The sequence below is a fragment of the Danio aesculapii genome, chromosome 2 (assembly GCF_903798145.1).
Source record: "Danio aesculapii chromosome 2, fDanAes4.1, whole genome shotgun sequence".
Classification (NCBI taxonomy): Eukaryota; Metazoa; Chordata; class Actinopteri; order Cypriniformes; family Danionidae; genus Danio; species Danio aesculapii.
In genome coordinates, this window is record NC_079436.1 from 18,299,410 (window position 1) to 18,318,945 (window position 19,536).

General features: G+C 37.3%; 1 protein-coding gene across 1 annotated transcript in view; it reads left to right on the forward strand.

The window, feature by feature from the left end:
- The window catches only part of dpydb (dihydropyrimidine dehydrogenase b), a 291,123-nt gene that overhangs the window by 246,471 nt on the left and 25,116 nt on the right, over nt 1–19,536 (forward strand). The window contains exons 19-20 of the mRNA XM_056474106.1: nt 10,789–10,931; nt 18,550–18,729. Of these exons, the coding sequence (XP_056330081.1) occupies nt 10,789–10,931; nt 18,550–18,729 (323 nt within the window). The remainder of the gene's footprint in view (nt 1–10,788; nt 10,932–18,549; nt 18,730–19,536) is intronic.

The following is a 19,536-nucleotide window of genomic DNA, read 5'->3' on the forward strand; positions in this document are numbered from 1 at the left end:
TCAGAGTTTTGGATGAATAGACTTTAAATGGAGGGACAGAAATCTCTTAGGTTTCATTAAAACATCTTCATTTGCGTTCCAAAGATAGTCTTGTGGGTTTGCAATGACATGAGGGTGAGGTAATTATGGCATAACCTTCTTTTGTGTGTGCGTGTGTTTTTGTAACTCTTAAAAATAATCTGTTAATAAGATCACACCAATCTTCCTTTCTTTAAGTCTTCACCAAAATAGCTGCTTTGTTTGAGACATTAGGTGCAGAACATACTGCAATAATACACATTTATTATTGTGATGGTAGTCTGTGTAATGCTGCTTCAAATGCAGCATCTGCGTAACATTGGTTGAATGCCATGTTTAGGATTATATTAATTTACAAGAACTGATTGGCAATCCGGACGCAGCCAATACTGGGTACAGATCCAGGCTGTGGTTTGATAATTGCTGACCTCTAGTCTAGATCATATGGTCACTTTATTTTCCCCCTGGTTGGGCCTCCCACAGTGTTTTCATTTAGCTGGCAGCGTGCTCCTCATTTGATGTGTGTTTTAATGATTGGTCATGCCGACCGACTAGTCTGCTGTCACAGATATTATACTGCATCTCTCTTTCATTGTGCATGGAAAACCATGTTCCCCAGATGCCTTGGCAGCATCGGCAAGCGTAATTAACAGAGAGCTGCGCCGTCATTCCCGTCTCTTATTTGCTTTTGTTATCTGCCTGGGTCTTTTTGAGGCACAACATATTCAGGTGAAGATAGAAATCGTAGAGGATGCTGAGACCCCACGCTCCATCTCGCGCTGTGTTTAGAATTATTAATCAGAGAGTCTGGCATTGGGAGCGGACGCCGCGTGCTAACAGATGCCACCGATGGCCTCGCTGAGCTGTCAATCACCTCAGCACGGGCACAGACTGAGGATGGCGCTCGTCCGGAGCTGTGCCTGTTCACGTTGGATTCTGTGATAGGACCTGCTTAGAGTAATGAGGTATTGATGGAAGATATGGAGCGCTAGCGAGTCCGGGACCGTCTTTGTTCTAGGCACAGACTGTGCTGTCTGTATGGCACAAGTGTGAACACTAGCAGAAAAAAAACAGGCCTAGGAAATGTTGCCTTAGTATGGTCTGTTTAAGTGCAAAGTATCCACCTTATTTTCTATCTTCTTTTCTATCTTTATTTTCTATCTTCTTAGATCCTGTTTACACTGACAGATAAGTTCCAGTTTTTCCAATTACAATTTTTGTGCTCATATGTGACCAGACAGGATGTGTTCTGTGACCGTGTAAACAGGAAAAGAAACACAAAACGGGAACGTGGATATTTCAAGATTGATTTTAAGCATCATTCATGTGTGAAGATAAATTCAGATTTAAAACAGATACAGTGGGGGAAATAAGTATTCCCTCAGTAAAGTATTTTTCTCAGTAAAGGTGCTGTTGAAATTGACATGAATTTTTCACCGGATGTTGATAGCAACCAAAAAAAAAATGTGGAAAACAATATGCTGTAATTAGTTTGCAAATTAAGTTATGTGTAATAAAATGAAATGACACAGGAAAACAGTATTGAACACATGAAAAAATGGAGATGTAGAAAGGCAGTGAAAGCCCAGACAGCAGCTGAAATCTCCCACCAGCCACCCTCTGTCCTTCATTATTGTAAATGAATATTAGCTGCTTCAGTCCAACATCTGCATTACCAGGATGATGAAGATGAAACCAGAGTGGACATTACAGCAAGACAATGATCCAAAACACAGCCAAGGAAACTCTCAAATGGTTTCAGAGAAAGAAAATCAAGCTGTAGAATGGCCCAGACAATCAACTGACTTGAATACAATAGAAAATAAAATAAAATTCAGACTTGATAAACAAGACCATCAAGATTTTTACACAGTGAAAAAAACCACACCGGAGCAATGGATGTGATTTCATTTCCCATATGAAAGGTGTCTTTAAGCTGGCTTTAAGCAAAATTTGGTTCAATTCTATGTCAACAGCTCTTTTAGAAATATTATTTACAGGAGAAAATATAATAATAATAATAATAATAATAATAATAATAATAATAATAATAATAATTCCTTACATCTATATAGAGCTTTTCTGGACACTCAAAGCACTTTACACATTGGGGGGAATCTCCTTATCCACCACCAGTGTGCAGCATCCGCATTACGCCAGACCGCACACCACACACCAGCTGATTGGTGGAGAGGAGACAGAGGGATGAAGCCAATTATGCTATGGGGATGGTTAGGAGGCCAGTGGGCAGATTTAGCCAGGATGCCGAGGTTAAACCCCTACTCTTTTTCGAAGGACATCCTGGGATTTTTAACAACCAAAGAAAGTTGGGACTTCGGTTTAAGGTCTCAACCGAAAGACAGCGCTTACTGAGCAGTATAGAGTCCCCGTCACTATACTGGGGCATTAGGAACCACACAGACCACAGGTTGAGTGTCCCCTGCTGGTTTCACTAACACCACTTCCGGCAACAACCTAGCTTTCCTATGTGGTGTCCCATCCGGGTACTGACCAGGCGCAGCCCTGCTTAGCTTCAGTGGGCTACCATCAAACATGATGTGTTGAATACTTTTTTTCCCCACTGTATGCTAACGTGACAGTCATGTAAAAGATTGCATTTTATAAGGCATTGCGTTATATACATCATTAAAACTGAAAATTTAGTACATCATCATGGTTTAATGATTTTTTGTGGAAGCAGAACCTTTAACTTGTCTTCTACCTCAAAACCGTGGTGCTGGTTGGAGAACTTTGTATATATTGCAGAGCTAGCATTAAAAGGTTAGTTCACCCAGATTGAAAATTACAGTATGTTATTGATTACTCTCATGTCATTACAAACCCCATATTTTAGGTGAAATCTGAGCTTCCTCATCCTCCATAGACAGCAATGGGTCCGACTTGTTCAAAATCCAGATAAACAATTAAATTCTTAAAACAGACCAAATTCGGAATAACCATTAAGTCTGAGCTTCTTCATCCTCCATAATCAGCAATGGTCCCAACTTGTTCAAAATCCAGAAAAACAATTAGATTCTCAAAACTGACCATATGACTATAGTGGGTCAATAATAATACCATCAAGCTATGATAATGCTTTTCTGTGCACAAAACAAAAATAAGGACTTTATTCAAGTTTATACTCCTCAGTGTCAGTATAGGGTGCGCATTCATTTGGCATGCTTGACACAAGAAGTAGTACATGGGCTTCTAGAGAGCAGGGGGTGGGGGGAATACATCCGCACACAGCACTCTTGAGAACGCACACTCTATTTGACCTGAAATATTTCAACTTGTGTTCTAAAGACAAAAGAAAATCGCACAAGTAATTAATAACATAATTTAGATTTTTGGGTAACCTAATCCTTATTTTGCATTCATCCATCTTGGCTACATTTAAGCATGCATGATGGTATAACATGCAGGTATAACAGGCCTAAACACACTTAAAAGAACATGTAAATGGATGGTCAAAAAAATTTGGATGGTTAAAAAATCATCCCCATGTTTCTGTGGGTTTCCTCTGGGTGCTCTGGTTTCCCCCACAGTCCAAAGACATGTGCTATGCTGTAGGTGAATTGGGTAAGCAAAATTGGTCAGAAAGTGCATGTGTGAATGCAAGAGTGAGCGGGAGTTTTCCAGTGCTGGGTTGCGGCTGGAAGGGCATCAGCTGCATAAAAAAATATGCCAGAATAGTTGGTGGTTCATTCTGCTGTGGTGACCCCTGATAAATAAGAGACTAAGGCGAAAGAAAATGACTGAATGAATTTAAAAGAGTCTGTATAACGAACAATTGCTGTTAACAAAACAAGTGTGTTAACTACTGTATACAGCAGATTCAAATAATTTGATATGATTATAAAAAATATATAAATATAAGTATATAAATATAAAATAGAAGTTGCAGTATCAATCAGTTTAAAGAGTTTATTTTGTACAACTGAGCTGGAAAGAAATGACACTGGAAGCCAGGCACATGCCAGTGGTCCTTCTTTCCCATTCTTAGGTGAAAAATAAAGTGGGCAGTTTTGTTTATTATTAGTAAAATGAGTTAGCATATGCAAATAAACAAGCAAACTTTTATGTGCTCCATTTGATAGAATCATAAACACATGTGATTGACACACACACATTTGTTTATGTCCAGTGTCTTCACATTTTCTCTCTAAAGCATTGATCCAGTTATGAGGTTTTCATAACTGAATCCCTTCACAGGCTCAAACAGGGACTCATAGTTAGATGTATATCTTTTTACATTTTGGTAGATGTTCAGGTTATCACTTTTTAAAATTACATTTTTAACACATTAAATTTAATTTAACATTATAAAATTTAAAGTGCATTTTGCAAGCATTTTGTTTTGTTTTTTGTACAAAAAATGCATAAGCTGTCAAAAAATAATTTACGATAATTTACAAAAAGGTCAATAACCTGCACCTAGAAAATATATATTAGAAAATGTTTGCCTTTGAAGCCATTTTGATAAAGTGTGACACTTTTTTGCCGTTTAATGACTGACTATGAGTCAATCTTGTCTTCAATGTTGTAGAGGTGGAAAAAAATTCTTAATTCGCAATTCTTAATTCCATTTTTAGTATTTAAGTTTTCATTTTGTCTTGTTGTTGATTAGTGGTGATGGTGACAGCACATAAATTTTTCCATCGAAAACAATTCCTCGACAACAGTCTGCTTTCACTTTAGACTTGGCTTTAGACTACACTTTTTAAATCTCAAATTTCTCTCGCGAGTGCCATTCACCTGCTGTTCTCATGTAAATCTACTAGAGGCTGCTGACTGATTGACTGATTGACTGATTGACTTACTGACTAATCGACTGAACTACCATCCTCCTTCCATAAACTCAACCAATAGTGTGTTCAAAATCACAGATTGACCCGCCCACCCACTTTCCTTAACCCAACCGACTTAAAAAGCAAAGCAAAGTTAAAAAGCAATCCAAAAAAAGTTTTCAGATTTTACCACATTCTCACCCTGTTATTTACTGTTATTTATTTTTCGGCTTTTGTTTTTGTCCTACCCGCTTTGTGAAACTGTTCTTCACCGGACTCTAACCACGTTGTCGTGGTCAACTCCTCTCTGCGTCTCAAGTCCACCAATGTTTATGGCGAGCCAACTGTACAAACTGGTAACAGCGGGAAAGCCGTCTACACGGAGGTAAGCATGAAATGTATCGGCATCATACCGCACCGTAGCGTTCATTTTAAAGACAAAATGTAGCCATACATACTTCTGGCTACATAGTTTGCGATCTCCAGAAATGTATATAGGGGCTACATTTTCAGAATGAACTTATAAATTCTGCTTAAATGCACAAAATGTATAGGCAGGGAAAGGCAGGGAAAATTGAGCCTGATTGGTTTACAGGGCACATATTCTAGTCAGATACCAAAACAAATGCTAAAATAATTTCCAATGAATTAAAAAAAAGATCCACTGTGTGGCCTGAACAATACATGCACATCTCGAACCTTGACAAGAGAATTGAACAGTTCTGTTTTTTGTTCCACTACCACACAAAGGTTATGTTGATAACAAGTAAAAATGTCATTGCTAGAATGATTTATTTGCAAGTAATATCTTTAAAACCTGCATGAAAATGTGATGTGACTTATAAGCTTAATAAGAACACAATTTTGAAAATATTTTTGGTGAAAAAATATAAATGAAACTCCGAGTACAAAGAATATTTTTACACTAAGAATGCAATAGGGTATATGCCGAAGTATGCTAATAGGACTTTTAATTTGCCAGTAACCTAGGTTAAGCGCTTCCGGTGAACTGTATGCCATTGCAAAATTAGCGTTTAAGGTCTGTTTTCTTTAAAAATCAGCGATCTCCACTGGCTGAGTGATATCCGATATAAAGTGGGTCTCAGATTGTACAAGAAGCACTGCATTAAAATTACTTTTGTCCCCGCCGTGTCTTTATAATATGAGCATTTATTTTACCGATAAAATATTGCCGATACTGACAGGCGCTTGCATGTAAACTGCTTTTTGTTTCGTTTTACGCTTGAGCGACTAACTGAAAGCCAAAGTCTATTTAACTGATTGTATTGTAATTGCATTACAACATCGATGCTGTAAAAGGAATCGTATAAAATGGAAAAAAAAAACTCACAATAACAGGTCACCGGAAGTTTATCAGTATGGGAATATCTCGGCATATACCCTTATTCACTTAAAACACAAGTATTTCTTTTCATTTCCATTGTATGGAAGTGTTTCCGTTTCATATAATTTCCATTCCTTTTCATTGAACCGCATTTACCAAAGTATTTAAACCCCGGCACATTATTAGATCACCCAAGCTAAGTTTAGCGTTTGCCTTGGCTGTGCTGCTGTCGACATGCAGCGAACTTGTGCCGAAAACTTCACCACAGGTACTGGTGACAAACAGGCGTGAGCGACCCTGTTTGACAAGGACATGTTGGGGTTGTCAGAGCAACAGGAGCTGTCAGCGCGGCCGGCGTGAAAAACAAGAACAAAGCACAGGGGAAGGACAGAGCCAGTGCCACAATAACATCACAACAATATCACAGGACTGAAGCTGTTCTTGAGTGGAAGTGTGCAGCCTGACAACATTATCTGTGTCGGCTGCCATCGGATGACAAGTGCTTTGATGCCTCTCAACCTTTGTTGTGTCCATATTAATGCGATTGTGACATCACTCACAGCACAATAGCCCTTCGCCGGATGACTTGTAGCGTCTGACTGCATGGGACATTATTACCTAGATACATATTTGACTCACAGAGGCATTAAAGAATGATATGTTCTTCAGCCTCTTGACTTCCCCCATCTCTAAATCACACCCAAATGGCCTTCGTTGCGAGCCCGGTGATGTCTTCTTATGATATTAGGTTGTCAGAACAGAGCAGAGATGACAAATTCCACCTGACGTGCCATCTATTCAGCCAACAGGTGGAAGAGTTGGAAAAAGAGAGGGCGGCAGGAGATGCCAGAGGCTCTGGGAAGCGCCCATATGTACGTAATTAACCGTGCGGCATGGGGACGCAAGAAAAATATGCGCGCTGATTGAATTTATCTCCCCAATTTGGGAATAGTGTAGGTGATGAGGATCGTTTAGCACGACGGAGAGGGACTAAAAAAGAAAGCTGTCTCGAGCCATCAAGCGGTGGAAGTGGAGTTGTGAGCCGCGCCGGCGAAATGAATGTGGACAAACGTACGGCTGTGATCAATGAATGGGAACCTGCTGGGAAAATGAGGTTAAATGTAATGTGATAAACACTTCCATCTGTCTGGCTGATCAGAAAGCCTCTCTGCTTTCATTAGGGATTCCTGCCATCCTGAGAGATGAAGAGAGAAACGGGGAGGGGAGGAGGCTTGTGCTGGTGTATAGGTGAACTCAGACACCTGTAGACACAGTGGAACTGATCCAAAATTCTGCGAGCTGCTTCACCGTCTACTGCTTGCTTATTAGGGCCTCGACACACCACACCGACAACAAAGAACTAGTGGCGATGAAAGCTGACTGTGTTGTCACCTCGTTTCGTGCGTGTCTAGGTAAAATAATAATAATAATTGTGGTTGAACGCACTGCGAGGGTGCAGCCAGAATACGGGTGCTGTGCCTGCATTATAGAAAATTCTTCATTCAAAATCTAAATTCGCACTGCATCAAAATAAATCATAAACAAACAAGTATTTGAATACGAGTAAAGTTGATCACTTTCTTCATTCCAGATGGCTCATGTTGTTACAAATATATTTGTGTATTGAAATGCTCAGGTAAGGTGACATATAATTAGAACAACCTTCTGCCTGTGCCATCTTGAATAGTCTGTGGGGATGTGACGATCGAGTTGGGGTTTTTTTGTGCTCCCAATCTGATCTGAAGAGGTTGTTTATTGGTAGGAATTGCAAAACATACTGTATTATCACAATTATGAATATAGCTGCAAGCAGCAGTTGATGGGGTTCAAGCATGTTATGACTATGGCCACGCGCAATCTGATTTTTAGCCCATCATTGAGTCTATTTATTTACTTGTTTGAATGTGTGTAAATTTATATTTATTCAGTTTTTTTATTAATTTCAGTACTATTATTGACTAATATGAAAGTGTTTATTTGATTTATTTGCAATACAGTTTGTAAAGTATATACATATACACACATTATATATTGTATTGTATATATCGTGTGTATAGCACACACGAGGACCAATTAGGATTGCTCCATTGACAGCGGGAAAGACCAGAAAGAAACACAAAATCGGCTAAATAATGTAGACTAAATAATGCCACACGACACAAAATTGAGAGGAAACCTGACACTGAAAAGATGTGTGTAAATGTGATGATTTAGAAGCATTTTTTGACATTGAGATAATAGAAAGAGAAAGTCATAGAAAGAGAAAAAAAAGTACTTTCTCATACATCAACATATTGTTACACCATTTTATTTATTTTGTATTAAATTAATAAGAATAAATTAATAGAACCTTATTCTCTAATTCACTTTTTTAATGCTAAATTTGATACTCTGACTCCAGAGAGTCTTTTGCACTGCTTTAGTTCAGATCAGGCAAAAAAAAAAACTACAAGTTACAAGTTCACAAAAGTAGTTTTAGAAAAAATATAAATTAAAAATAATTATGAATCCATTTTTCTTTTCATGTTTAGCCATTATGTTCAGTTAGATTTTACATACAAAAACATACTTTTAGCACTGCTTTATTATTTTAGCACTAGAAGCATTTATTTACACTTCCTGTTTTAAAAATGAATCTTTTATGACTTTTTTGTATAATTTCTGATGTATTGTCTGTAGTAAAACATGCTCAAGATGTGTTCATGTTTTTTATTCTGTGACATAAAATACATCAATAATGTCACACTCATCATTTTTAGGCTTTTATGTGTTTCAAATAGGGTGGTTGCTAACAAGGGACTAAATGGGACTGCAGAAGCTGTCAGTGAAAATTATTCTTCAGTGTTTTTAGAAGTGAATCCACAGTTTCTCAAGGGAATGAGGGCAGAGGGTGCAAACGTTTGCTAAGCAAATGAAATGAAGTTTCTCAAGGGAACATTTTGTAAGACAATGCAAATGTTTTGCAAGGCACAAGCAATATAATATTTTATATGATTATTATTGTGGTGCATTTACTCCTGCTTGTGCAAAATAGTTTAACTAAAACATATAATTTTAATTAAAAAAATTTATTTTACTGCATATATATCTGAATCCCAAATTGTAAAAGATATGGACTGAGTATCCTTGATGTCATCCATAAACATTTAAACAGCGACGGTATTGTTTGACTCATGCCCTTTTTGTCCTGAGATTGTATTGCCAAATGTTGAGGGATCTCTTCAACTGCACAAATAACGTTTTAAAGAGTCAAGTGTTGTTCTTTAGCCCTTGATCAGATGTGCTGTTGTGAAGCATGTGCACTGTGAGGATATAGAAGAATTGTATTATTCATACTTTGTGTCTTTGCTCGTATATTTCCGTTGCTGCTTGTTTTTTTTTTTTTTTAATTCCAGACATGTTTGATTTGTATCCCTTTTTTTCTATGTTTAACAGAGCAAGGACATTTTCACAGTAATATTTTAATATAATATTTTTTCTTCTGGAGAAAGTCTTATTTGTTTTATTTTGGCTAGAATAAAAGAAAAAAAATGTTTTTTTTTTTACATTTTAAGGTCAAAATTATTAGCCCCTTTAAAGTCTACAGAACAAACTATCATGTTTAAAAATGTGTTGAAAAAATATCTCTGTTAAACAGAGAGAAATTGAGGAAAAAATAAAGAGGGGGGCTAATAATTCAGGGAGGTTAATAATTCTGACTTCAACTGTACATTTTGACATGGCATTCTGACACGGTTCGATCCTTTCTGCCAGGCATCTCTATATATTTTCCACTTGTGCTGTCTATGAATTGGTTTTTAATCTAGCTGTCCAAAAACATATGAATGTTTTGTTTATTGTACTTGATTTTAATGTAAAACCTTTTTGATTGGTTGGTTGTTTTTATTATTCCTCCTCAGATGTTTTTTGGAATTTTTTTAAGAAATAAAAATGTGTCTTCATTTAAAAATAGATAAATAAATAAGATCTGTGTGATTTTGATTTTCTTTATAATGTACTGTGATTATATATTCTCACAATAAAAAAAAAATGAAGCTACAAGTAGGCGTGACCAACTGGTGTCATTTTGTTTGCGCATCATCGCTCCAACCAAGGGTAACCAAATACGGGCAAAGAGGCGGAGCATGTGCGAAGCTACCATGTTCAGTGGCTAATCAGCTGGAATCAGCTGGGGTGAAGTGATGGCGACCAGCGAGACCTTCTGCGAAATCGTTCTTTGTACCAGGCTATAAACACCTGTATTTCTGCTGTAAAGTTGGCCATTTTAACAGTAGGGTCAATAGAAATTTGCTCTATTATGGAGCCAGGACTAGCGGAATTTCTATGAATTGCAGTTACTTCCATATTATCTTCACGAGGGAGAGCAGGAGGTTGCCTCTTGATTTGAATTTATTTTTACATTGGATTACTATATTTAAATTTTATGTCAGAATCCTAAACTTGTGTTATTTACATGGGTACTTTTCTGCAGTAATCCAAAGGAAAAGTCATATTTACATTTTTCTAAAGAATCAGGGTGATTCTAATCTTTGGTTTGGCCTACAACAACACACACTTACCATAGCACTAAAGCATTGATATCAGAAGATGTTTTATATTTTAAAATTAGTTGTTTTTTCTCCTGTATTTGGACAGGTAATGCAATCCGGCCCATAGCTCTTCGTGCAGTTTCAGCTATAGCAAGAGCACTTCCTGGCTTCCCAATCTTGGCCACCGGTGGCATCGACTCGGCTGAGTCTGGATTACAGTTCCTCCATGCTGGAGCATCTGTTTTGCAGGTAACCACTTGCATCATCACCAACTGCTACCAGCTCCACCACTGATTGTAGGGCTTGTTCACCATCATATCTTTAACTACCAGATTCTACCACCCTTCGATATCCACATTTTTAACAACATGGCTTTTGTTTAAACATATTATTTGTATTTAATGCGATACACAAGCTTAACACTTGGGTTTAAACATGTGCATTAAGTAGTCAGTTCTAATCAATCCTTAATAAGGAGTCTACAAACGGCTACACTCACACAGAGCCGCCGGAGCCGAGGAACAACAACAATCTCAAAGCAAATTGCAATTTACAACATGGCTCTGAACAAGTTGTTAGTGCAAATAAACCCATTATCTCAACATGATGCCACAGCCTCGGAAAACTCTTTTTAAATAAATAAATCAAAACACTCTCATTATGTGCCGAAATAACGTTTCACAAGTGCCTGGGAGTTCTGGGGGGAAAAAGACTGGAATTAAAACATTTTAATCACACCCACATGTAATAGCAGAGAGCTGGCTCGTAGTAATAGGAGAAACTGTAAACTAGCCAACTCCTCACTAGACTACAGTTGAATCGGTGTCACCGACGGGTTACAGGAACACATCGTAGCTCCATCTCCTGCAGCGATTAGATTAGTCCAATGAGCTGCTCTGGCGAACGGCATTAACGTCTCATAGACTCACAAAGATGCACAGCAACACGAGTAAACAAGAAAAGAGCTATTTATATAGCACTTCTAAAAACAGCCTAAAAGGGATAGTTCATCCAAAAAATTCACCCTTTACTTGTTCCAAACTTTATTGATCTTCTGTTGAACACAAAGGAAGGTGTTTTAAAGAAAGCTGAAAACATAAAAATAGTGAGTCAATTTTCATTTTTTAGTAAAACTATGCCTTAAACCAGTGTTCCTCAACCCCCCGGCCGTGGAACAGTACAGGTCCATGGATCAATTGGTACCGGGCTGCACAAGAAATCCTTAATTACTTCTGTTTTATTAATTATCTGAATCTGAACAATCTTTTAATTTAGAAAAATGACGTATTTTCTTGTTACATCTCAGTCACTTAAGCGCCAAAATTTAACCCACAAGCTAGCAAAATGAAGTAAGAAACAGACGTCTTAGGAAAGTTTCTTCGTGAAGTGTCAAGGAATGGGTCCACAATACATTTGTCAACAAATTAGGTAAATCCAGCATGCCTGCTGACGTTTGCAAATGATGGCGGGCGTTCACATATCGCATCTTTTCCTTGCTCAAGTTTGCTATTTCCAATGGAGGTACATGGCTTTTGCGCGCGTATTGCATATGCATCGTGCCTTTCAGGTGCTCACAGTTGAAAACATCTTGTTCAGATTGCCTTGTTCAGAGTCCTGTGAGTGCACTGCGAGTCATGTGACAAGAAGTGACTGATCAGCTTTATATTTTCTATGGAATATACAAATTTCGGTAGACTAATTATCTCAGAAAAACACTGCAATGTTTTTTAATGTTAATAGAGTTGCAACAATGTTTTGTCAGCTTGTCATCCTCTGAGAAAACGGTTGATGGTCACCTAGCAATCTATGTACACCGTCTCCCCACTCTCCCCCAGGCCACTGTAAAATTGTCAAGCATTGACCAGTCCGCAGTGACCGCAGTAAAAAGTGGGGGACCACTGCCTAAAAAAAGCAAATATTGTTTTCTAAAATGTATATTTATAAAGCAAGTAATGCAATTTCACTGACTTTAGAAACTGCAGTCAAATTACACAATTTAAAATATAATTTGTTACATTACCGCATTTCCCAAAAATGTAATTAGAATACGTTACTGTGGAAGGCGTTAAACCCAACTCTGATAATTGATGCAAATAACTATAAAGATCTGATAAACACTGCTGTCGAGCTTTTAGAATTATGTTATAAGGGTTATATTGTTGTTCATACTTCACTGTAAATCCAGATTAGGAATTAAAGTATAGAAATGCTTTTGAATTTTAGGTGCTCTTTTAAAGTATCTTTAAGGTGAATCCAAGATGAAAGCTTGCCCAAGATGAAAGCTTGCCCGTTTCTCTGCGAGTATAGCTATTTACTTAAAAACAAGTTTTAGCTAATTAATAAAATAAATACATGTGGCCTAAAAAAAACATATTACAGGAATCTTTACATTTTCAATTATATACAATTTTTTGGGGGGCAAAAATTGAAATAAAGTGAAGAAAAGTGAGGCTATACCATACCAAGATGTTCAGTGCACACTGGTGTTTAAGAGTAGGGGCTTAAAAAGTGTTTTTCAAAGAAAGTAATATTTCAGAAATTAATTTATTTAAGCAATGAGGCAGTAAATAAATCATCACTATAGTTACTGTAAAATCTATAAAACTGGATGTATGTTGTCAAGTTTTCAGTTCCACAGATCCAGACTATGCTGACTAAAGGCACTGTATGTTTAGGTTCAAGAAGCAAGTTTGCTGGGTGATTTAAGGGATCTTGTTTAATTAAATATAAGCTTTTCCCCTTTTTTGGCTTTTGGATTTGTGTACAGGAAACAGCATAAAACATTGGAAAATAAAGAGGGTCTAGAAATGAACTTGAGTAGCAGTAGAGATTTATGTGCTGGAGTGAGGTGATTGGACACTCTAGTATGAGTCAGCATTCCTTAAAGCGAACTTTCTGAACTTTTCAAGTATTTGGTGGAGCTTTTAGATGGGCCAGCCAAAACACTGCTGCAAAACTAAAGTCTTGATGTGAGAAAAGTGTGAATGAGAATCTCACTGTCTGTAATTCGCATAACTTAGAGGTGTTGTGAAAGTGATAATATGCTGTTTTACAAACATTGTTAATTTTGTTGCTAAAAGTAAAATGGCTGTCAGTCACAAATCCTAATTTTTTACAATGTTAGAGACAGTTACAATAAATACGGGAAAAAAGAAAATGACTTGGGTACTTGATTAAACCCAAAACCACTTGTATATTGTGGATACCTTTTGTTTCTTTTGTATAAATATTTGTATATTTTCAGTTTTATTTTCCATTTTTGTTGTTTCTTTGGTACTTTGGATTTTTGTTGTTGTTGTGATTTTTTTTTTTGTGCACTTGTATGTGTCTTCACTATGGATGGACTTTCTGGCACTGTAAATAAATTTCACCTTGTACAAAAGTGCTTTTTCAAGAGAAACATAATTTTCTATGCTGCTACAAACTACATTTTTCCTCCGAAGGCAAGCTGGTGGGCTCGTCTTAATCACAGGCACTTCACTTCAGAGTTCTTACTGTTTCTTACTAAATAAATATAGCATCTGCATAGTGATGGAGGATATTGCCTCTTTATAGAAGCTATATAGTATATAATAATAAGAACTGAGTCATGAGGAACACCATACAATTACTGTTAGGTGTGTGCATGAAGTGCAACATAATATTCTGTGTTACCTACATGAAAGTAGGATCTAAAATAGTCTAGATTGAACCTAATACTGTACATGGGTTGGTCAAACCCAATCTTATAATCAGTGGTATAAAGTAACAAATTACAAATACTCAAACTACTTTAATTGTAGTTTTTCTCAGGAATGACCCAGAGACTGTTTAGATGCATGTCACTAATGAGAAGATGACGGATGCTTACTGTATGATGACCGAAATGGCCTTAACGTTGTATGGACGTTACCACTATGACATCTATCAGATGTTGGATTTTGGTTTCCATACCTGATGAATTAATGTCTGTATTTGACGTCAATATGACGTTGGTTTAAGATGTTGGCTCAAAGTTGGATTTTGGTCACTTTCCAACACAACCTAAAATCAACAAAATATTAACGTCATTTGATGTTGTTATTGGTCATCAAAATAATGTTGTCCTTAGGCACTGGCTAGACATTGAATTTTGGTCACCTGACATCACGGCCTAAATCTAACCTAATATTAATGTCTTATGACGTTGTGTGCCTGCTGGGCAATAACTAAATGCACTACAGAATGTTACGTTTACACACATCCACAAATTACATGTAAATGCATCAGCTTTTTACAGTGTAATAAACACTACTCTTGGGTTCTTTTGAAAGGGCTACTTTTTACTCATACTTTGAGTAATATTAACAACCGATGCTTTTACTCTACTTGCACTACATTTCTAAGCAAGTAATGGTACTTTTACTTAAGTATGATTTTTCAGCACTCTTTCCACCACTGCTTATAATCCAGCATTAAAAACTGAGATCTGAAATATCTAGATTATCGAGATTGACAGTTTATCCTATTAACTAGCAGATCTGCTAAATGAGCAATTTTAGGGCTATGATAAGGCCACACTAGAATGTCTCATTAGGATTATTAATGTTGAGACCATTATTGAACTATAAGAATACTACGTTTTCAATTTTCAATTTCAATTAGGAAAATCAGCATCACTTTGCTTCACCACAGCCCTAACAAATGCTGTCTTTAGAGTATGTGAGAAAATACTTGTTGAAGAAACTTATTAACAATGTTCAGGATGTCTTGTAATTAGGAATTTAATACTGTTTTGAGCAAGTTAGTGTGAAATAGGTCAAAAAAGGACCCTTGGAGAAATTGTATGTGATGTGACCTTGGTGGGTTTATTAAGGCTGATGAGAAACTGGACATGATTATTATGTTTTACAGCAGTAGATTGAATGTTAGAAACCTCTCCAAAAGGACAAGTACCAGCTTTGGTTTGTTTGATCTTATCAGTGAAGAATGCTGCAAACTCCTTGCACTTTTGTGCTAGGAAACGTTTCGGTGATATTTGAGGTGAGGGGTTAAACAGCCAATTTATGGTGGAAAAGATGAATCTGTCTCTGTTAAAGTTGACACTGTGTGGCAGACTTTGTCTCATTACTGAAGAGGTCATATCGCAAGGAATAAAAATTTGCTTGATTGTTGAGAGAGAGACAAAATGTACAGTAAAAGCACTGTAACTTCAAAAACTTATTTCCTAGAAGTTCCTTTCTTCCATTCTTTCACTAGATAAGGGATCAAAAGGTAAGGATCAGAATTTAAGGTTTTTAATGCTTTATGAAAAAAGTTTAATCTGCATTTATTTGCTTAAAATATAATTTTTTAAAAATGGAAAAAATGGTTTATTACAAATTGTTGCAAATAAGTTATATTGGCTGAATATAAACGAACAAATTAAATTGAAAATTACTAAATTTAGTTTGTTTGTTTTATATATATATATATATATATATATTAAATCCAATGAATAATTGTTTTTCAGTGAACAATTTCAAGAGTTCACACTTAGCTAATGATTTATCATAAGCTTGTTTGGCATGCTGTCCTCAAGCCCAGGTCTCAGGAGATTGAGCTCAGATAGATCTCAAAAACTCCCTGGCTAAAATGGCTAAAGTGAACTACTTTGAGAAGGAAAGACACTGATGGTGGGAGCTAGACAAAGTGCCCATTTGGCTTGGTCTGTTACGTATGACGCATATCTTTGGACGGTGGGAGGAAACCAGAGAACCCAGGGGAAACTTACGCAGACACAGGGAGAACATACAAACTCCACACAGAAACACCAACCGGCCCGGCGAGGACCAGAGCCAGCAGTGTTCTTGCTGTGGGGCAACAGTGCTAATTACTGGGCTGCCGTACCACCCAATCTATGAGAAAGAGAAGGAGAAGGGGAGGAAGGGGGGTTTCTTCCAGACAAAGATAAATGTGGAATGAAAACTGTCGTTATATTTAGTAACTTAAGAATCATATGATTGGAGGATCATGATTAGCTAACACGGGGACTGGCTGTGGTAAATCATAAGCACGTGATCCTCTCGAAATTAGTTCATAAGTAAACCTCACTTAATTGTTTAATTCAAGTAAATATGTATTTACTGTCATGTAAAAGTTTCAGAAATTATTCCAATATGCAGATTTGCTGCTAAACAAGCATTCCTTCTTATTGTCAGAATTAATAAAGATAATATTTTGCTGTAAAACAAGATTATTGTATAAATAGCACATTAAAACGCCAGAATTTATTTTAAATAAATAACTTTTGTGGATGCTTATTGCACTCTTGCTGAATGAAAATATTAATTAGCTACATAATTCAATTAATTTTTATTTCATTATTGCTTTTACAATGTAGACTGTGTCAAAGCAGCTTAACATAGAAGTTCTAGTAAATTGACAATGTATCAGTCCAGTTTTCAAAGTTGTTCAGTTTAGTTCAGTTCAGTGTGGTTTAATTTTCACTGCTGAAAGTTAAAACACTGAAGAGGAAATCCATCGAAGCGCAGCTCCACAAATCCCAAACCAAGCAAGCCAGTGGCGAGGAATAAACGTCACCGATTGACGAAAGTGAAGGAAAAAAACCTTGAGAGAAACCAGGCTCAGTTGGACATGGCCATTTCTTCTCTGGCCCAACTTTCTGTGCAGTTCTGCTGTCTAAGAGAGCCAGAGGCTGGAGAACACTGGACGTGCATTGTAGAGAACTGCAGGTGTGAGTAGGTCACCGGTGGGTGATCAGGCTGACCAGCGGAATCGATGCGAAGACTTGTCTGTCTCATGCTCACTGCTCCTCCATGAATACCACAGCATCAGCTCAGGATATGGCCTGATCCAGGATTATGGATACCTTGGCATCCTTTCTTCACATGTCTTGGATTGCATCAATGGCACTGCATAATCTCTAGAGGCCTCGAGATGAGTATCCCCAGGTAAAAATACAGAATAAAGAAAATAATTAGCATAGCTGCTGTTCATAGTGTATTTAAACACAAGATGCAAAAATTAAGTGCTATATTATAATAAAAATATTAGTTATATAAACAAATATAGAAGCAAACATGTAAAGCATATGAGTATTTCTAACAAAATGTCTGGTGCATTAAGACACAATTGTGCGTGGAGCACAATTATGCATCATATCATTATATGATGCATTATGTGTATGCTTTACTAAAAAGATAGGTCTTTAATCTAGTTTTGAACTGCGAGAGTGTTTCTGAGCCTCGCACATTATCAGGAAGGTTATTCCAGAGTTTAGGAACCATAAATTAAAAGGCTCGACCTCCATTAGTAGACTTTGCTATTCTAGGTACTACCAGAAGCCCTGTGTTTTGAGATCTTAAAGAGCGGGTTGGATTGTAGTGAGACAGAAGGTTGGTTAGATAAACAGGAGCTAGATTATTTAAAGCTTTATAGGTAAGAAGCATTATTTTCTAATCAATACGGAACTTAACCGGCAGCCAGTGTAAGGAGGATAAAATTGGGGTGATATGGTCATATCACCTTCCCACCCAAACTTTTCAATGGCTATTCAATGCACAGAAAAAGCAAATGACCTAATAATGAAAAATTGAAATACAGTAGGTGTTCTACTTAAACGAAAACCATTGAATTGTCTATGGCAGTGCATTGCTCAAAGATTTGTCCATTTTTTTTTATCTGATTCCAGAGCCTCAACAGAGAGGAAGATTATCAGTAAATAACTCAAATGAAATGAAAACACAGTCCTGCTCCTTTGCAACCACACAATCAGCTTTCTTCCTATTGTGTTGCACCGAGCCATTGAACAGACTCTACTTTTAAATAAGATGATATAGATAGTGTAATCACTGCTCTTTCACTAAGTCTTGGCCTTGAAGTTTGTTTATCCGTGTGTATTTAACAGGTATGCAGTGCCGTGCAGAACCAGGACTTCACAGTGATCGAGGACTACTGTTTAGGCCTGAAGGCGCTGCTGTATCTGAAAAGCATAGAGGAGCTGCACGATTGGGACGGCCAGTCTCCTCCCACCATTCGCCACCAGAAGGGCAAGCCCGTCCCCCATGTGAGCGAGCTCATCGGAAAGGTGAGCATTTTTGTGGCCGATTGCCTAAGGCTCGCTTTAGAAAAAGGAAACTTTCCTTCTGGATAACCTTTAGTGATTTGTGTTGCAATTAAACAGGCAAAACCCGCCTGGTGTGGAGATAATGCTTTATTGAGTCATGAAGGATGCATAAGGTTGCGGGTGTTAGTAAAATAGCTGGGAGGAGGATGCTAAAAGGGCTGAACATAATTTACTTTCCTATGCTTGGAGTGAATGAAGCTCCAGGCTTCCTCAGACCTGCTCAGTGACCCCATGACCGTTTGACCAGTGGGGGCCTTCAGCTATGCTGTTGTGTAAAATGTGGTGTGAAACCCCCAATTTTATTGTTTTAAATACTTGTGTGATCGATTTGAATGATTTTTTTTGCCTGTTTGTCTTTTAGTTGTGAATTGCATTACACAGTGAGCACAAACTGCAAGGATGTTGAATTGTTAACTAAATCAGAGCTGTGTTTTCTGACTGCAATTACCATATATTTATTTTTAATATCACTAAATTATTTGAATTGTGATTATGTTTGTCTCCCTCTCTCTCTCTCTCTCTCTCTCTCTCTCTCAGCCGCAGCCAAACTCAGCTCTCCATTGAAATTTCACAGTTGCACAAAGAGATATTTTCCCCATCACTACACCGTATTCATGCAGCATAAAAAAAAACGAAAGCACACAAACATATGCAAATGTTTCTCTCTCCATAAACAGCTTTGTGCTTCTGTTGAAAGTGATGGAGAAGGAAAAACACTGTGAACTGATAAGTGCTATTCCTCGACTACAACGACATGATTTCGAAAAA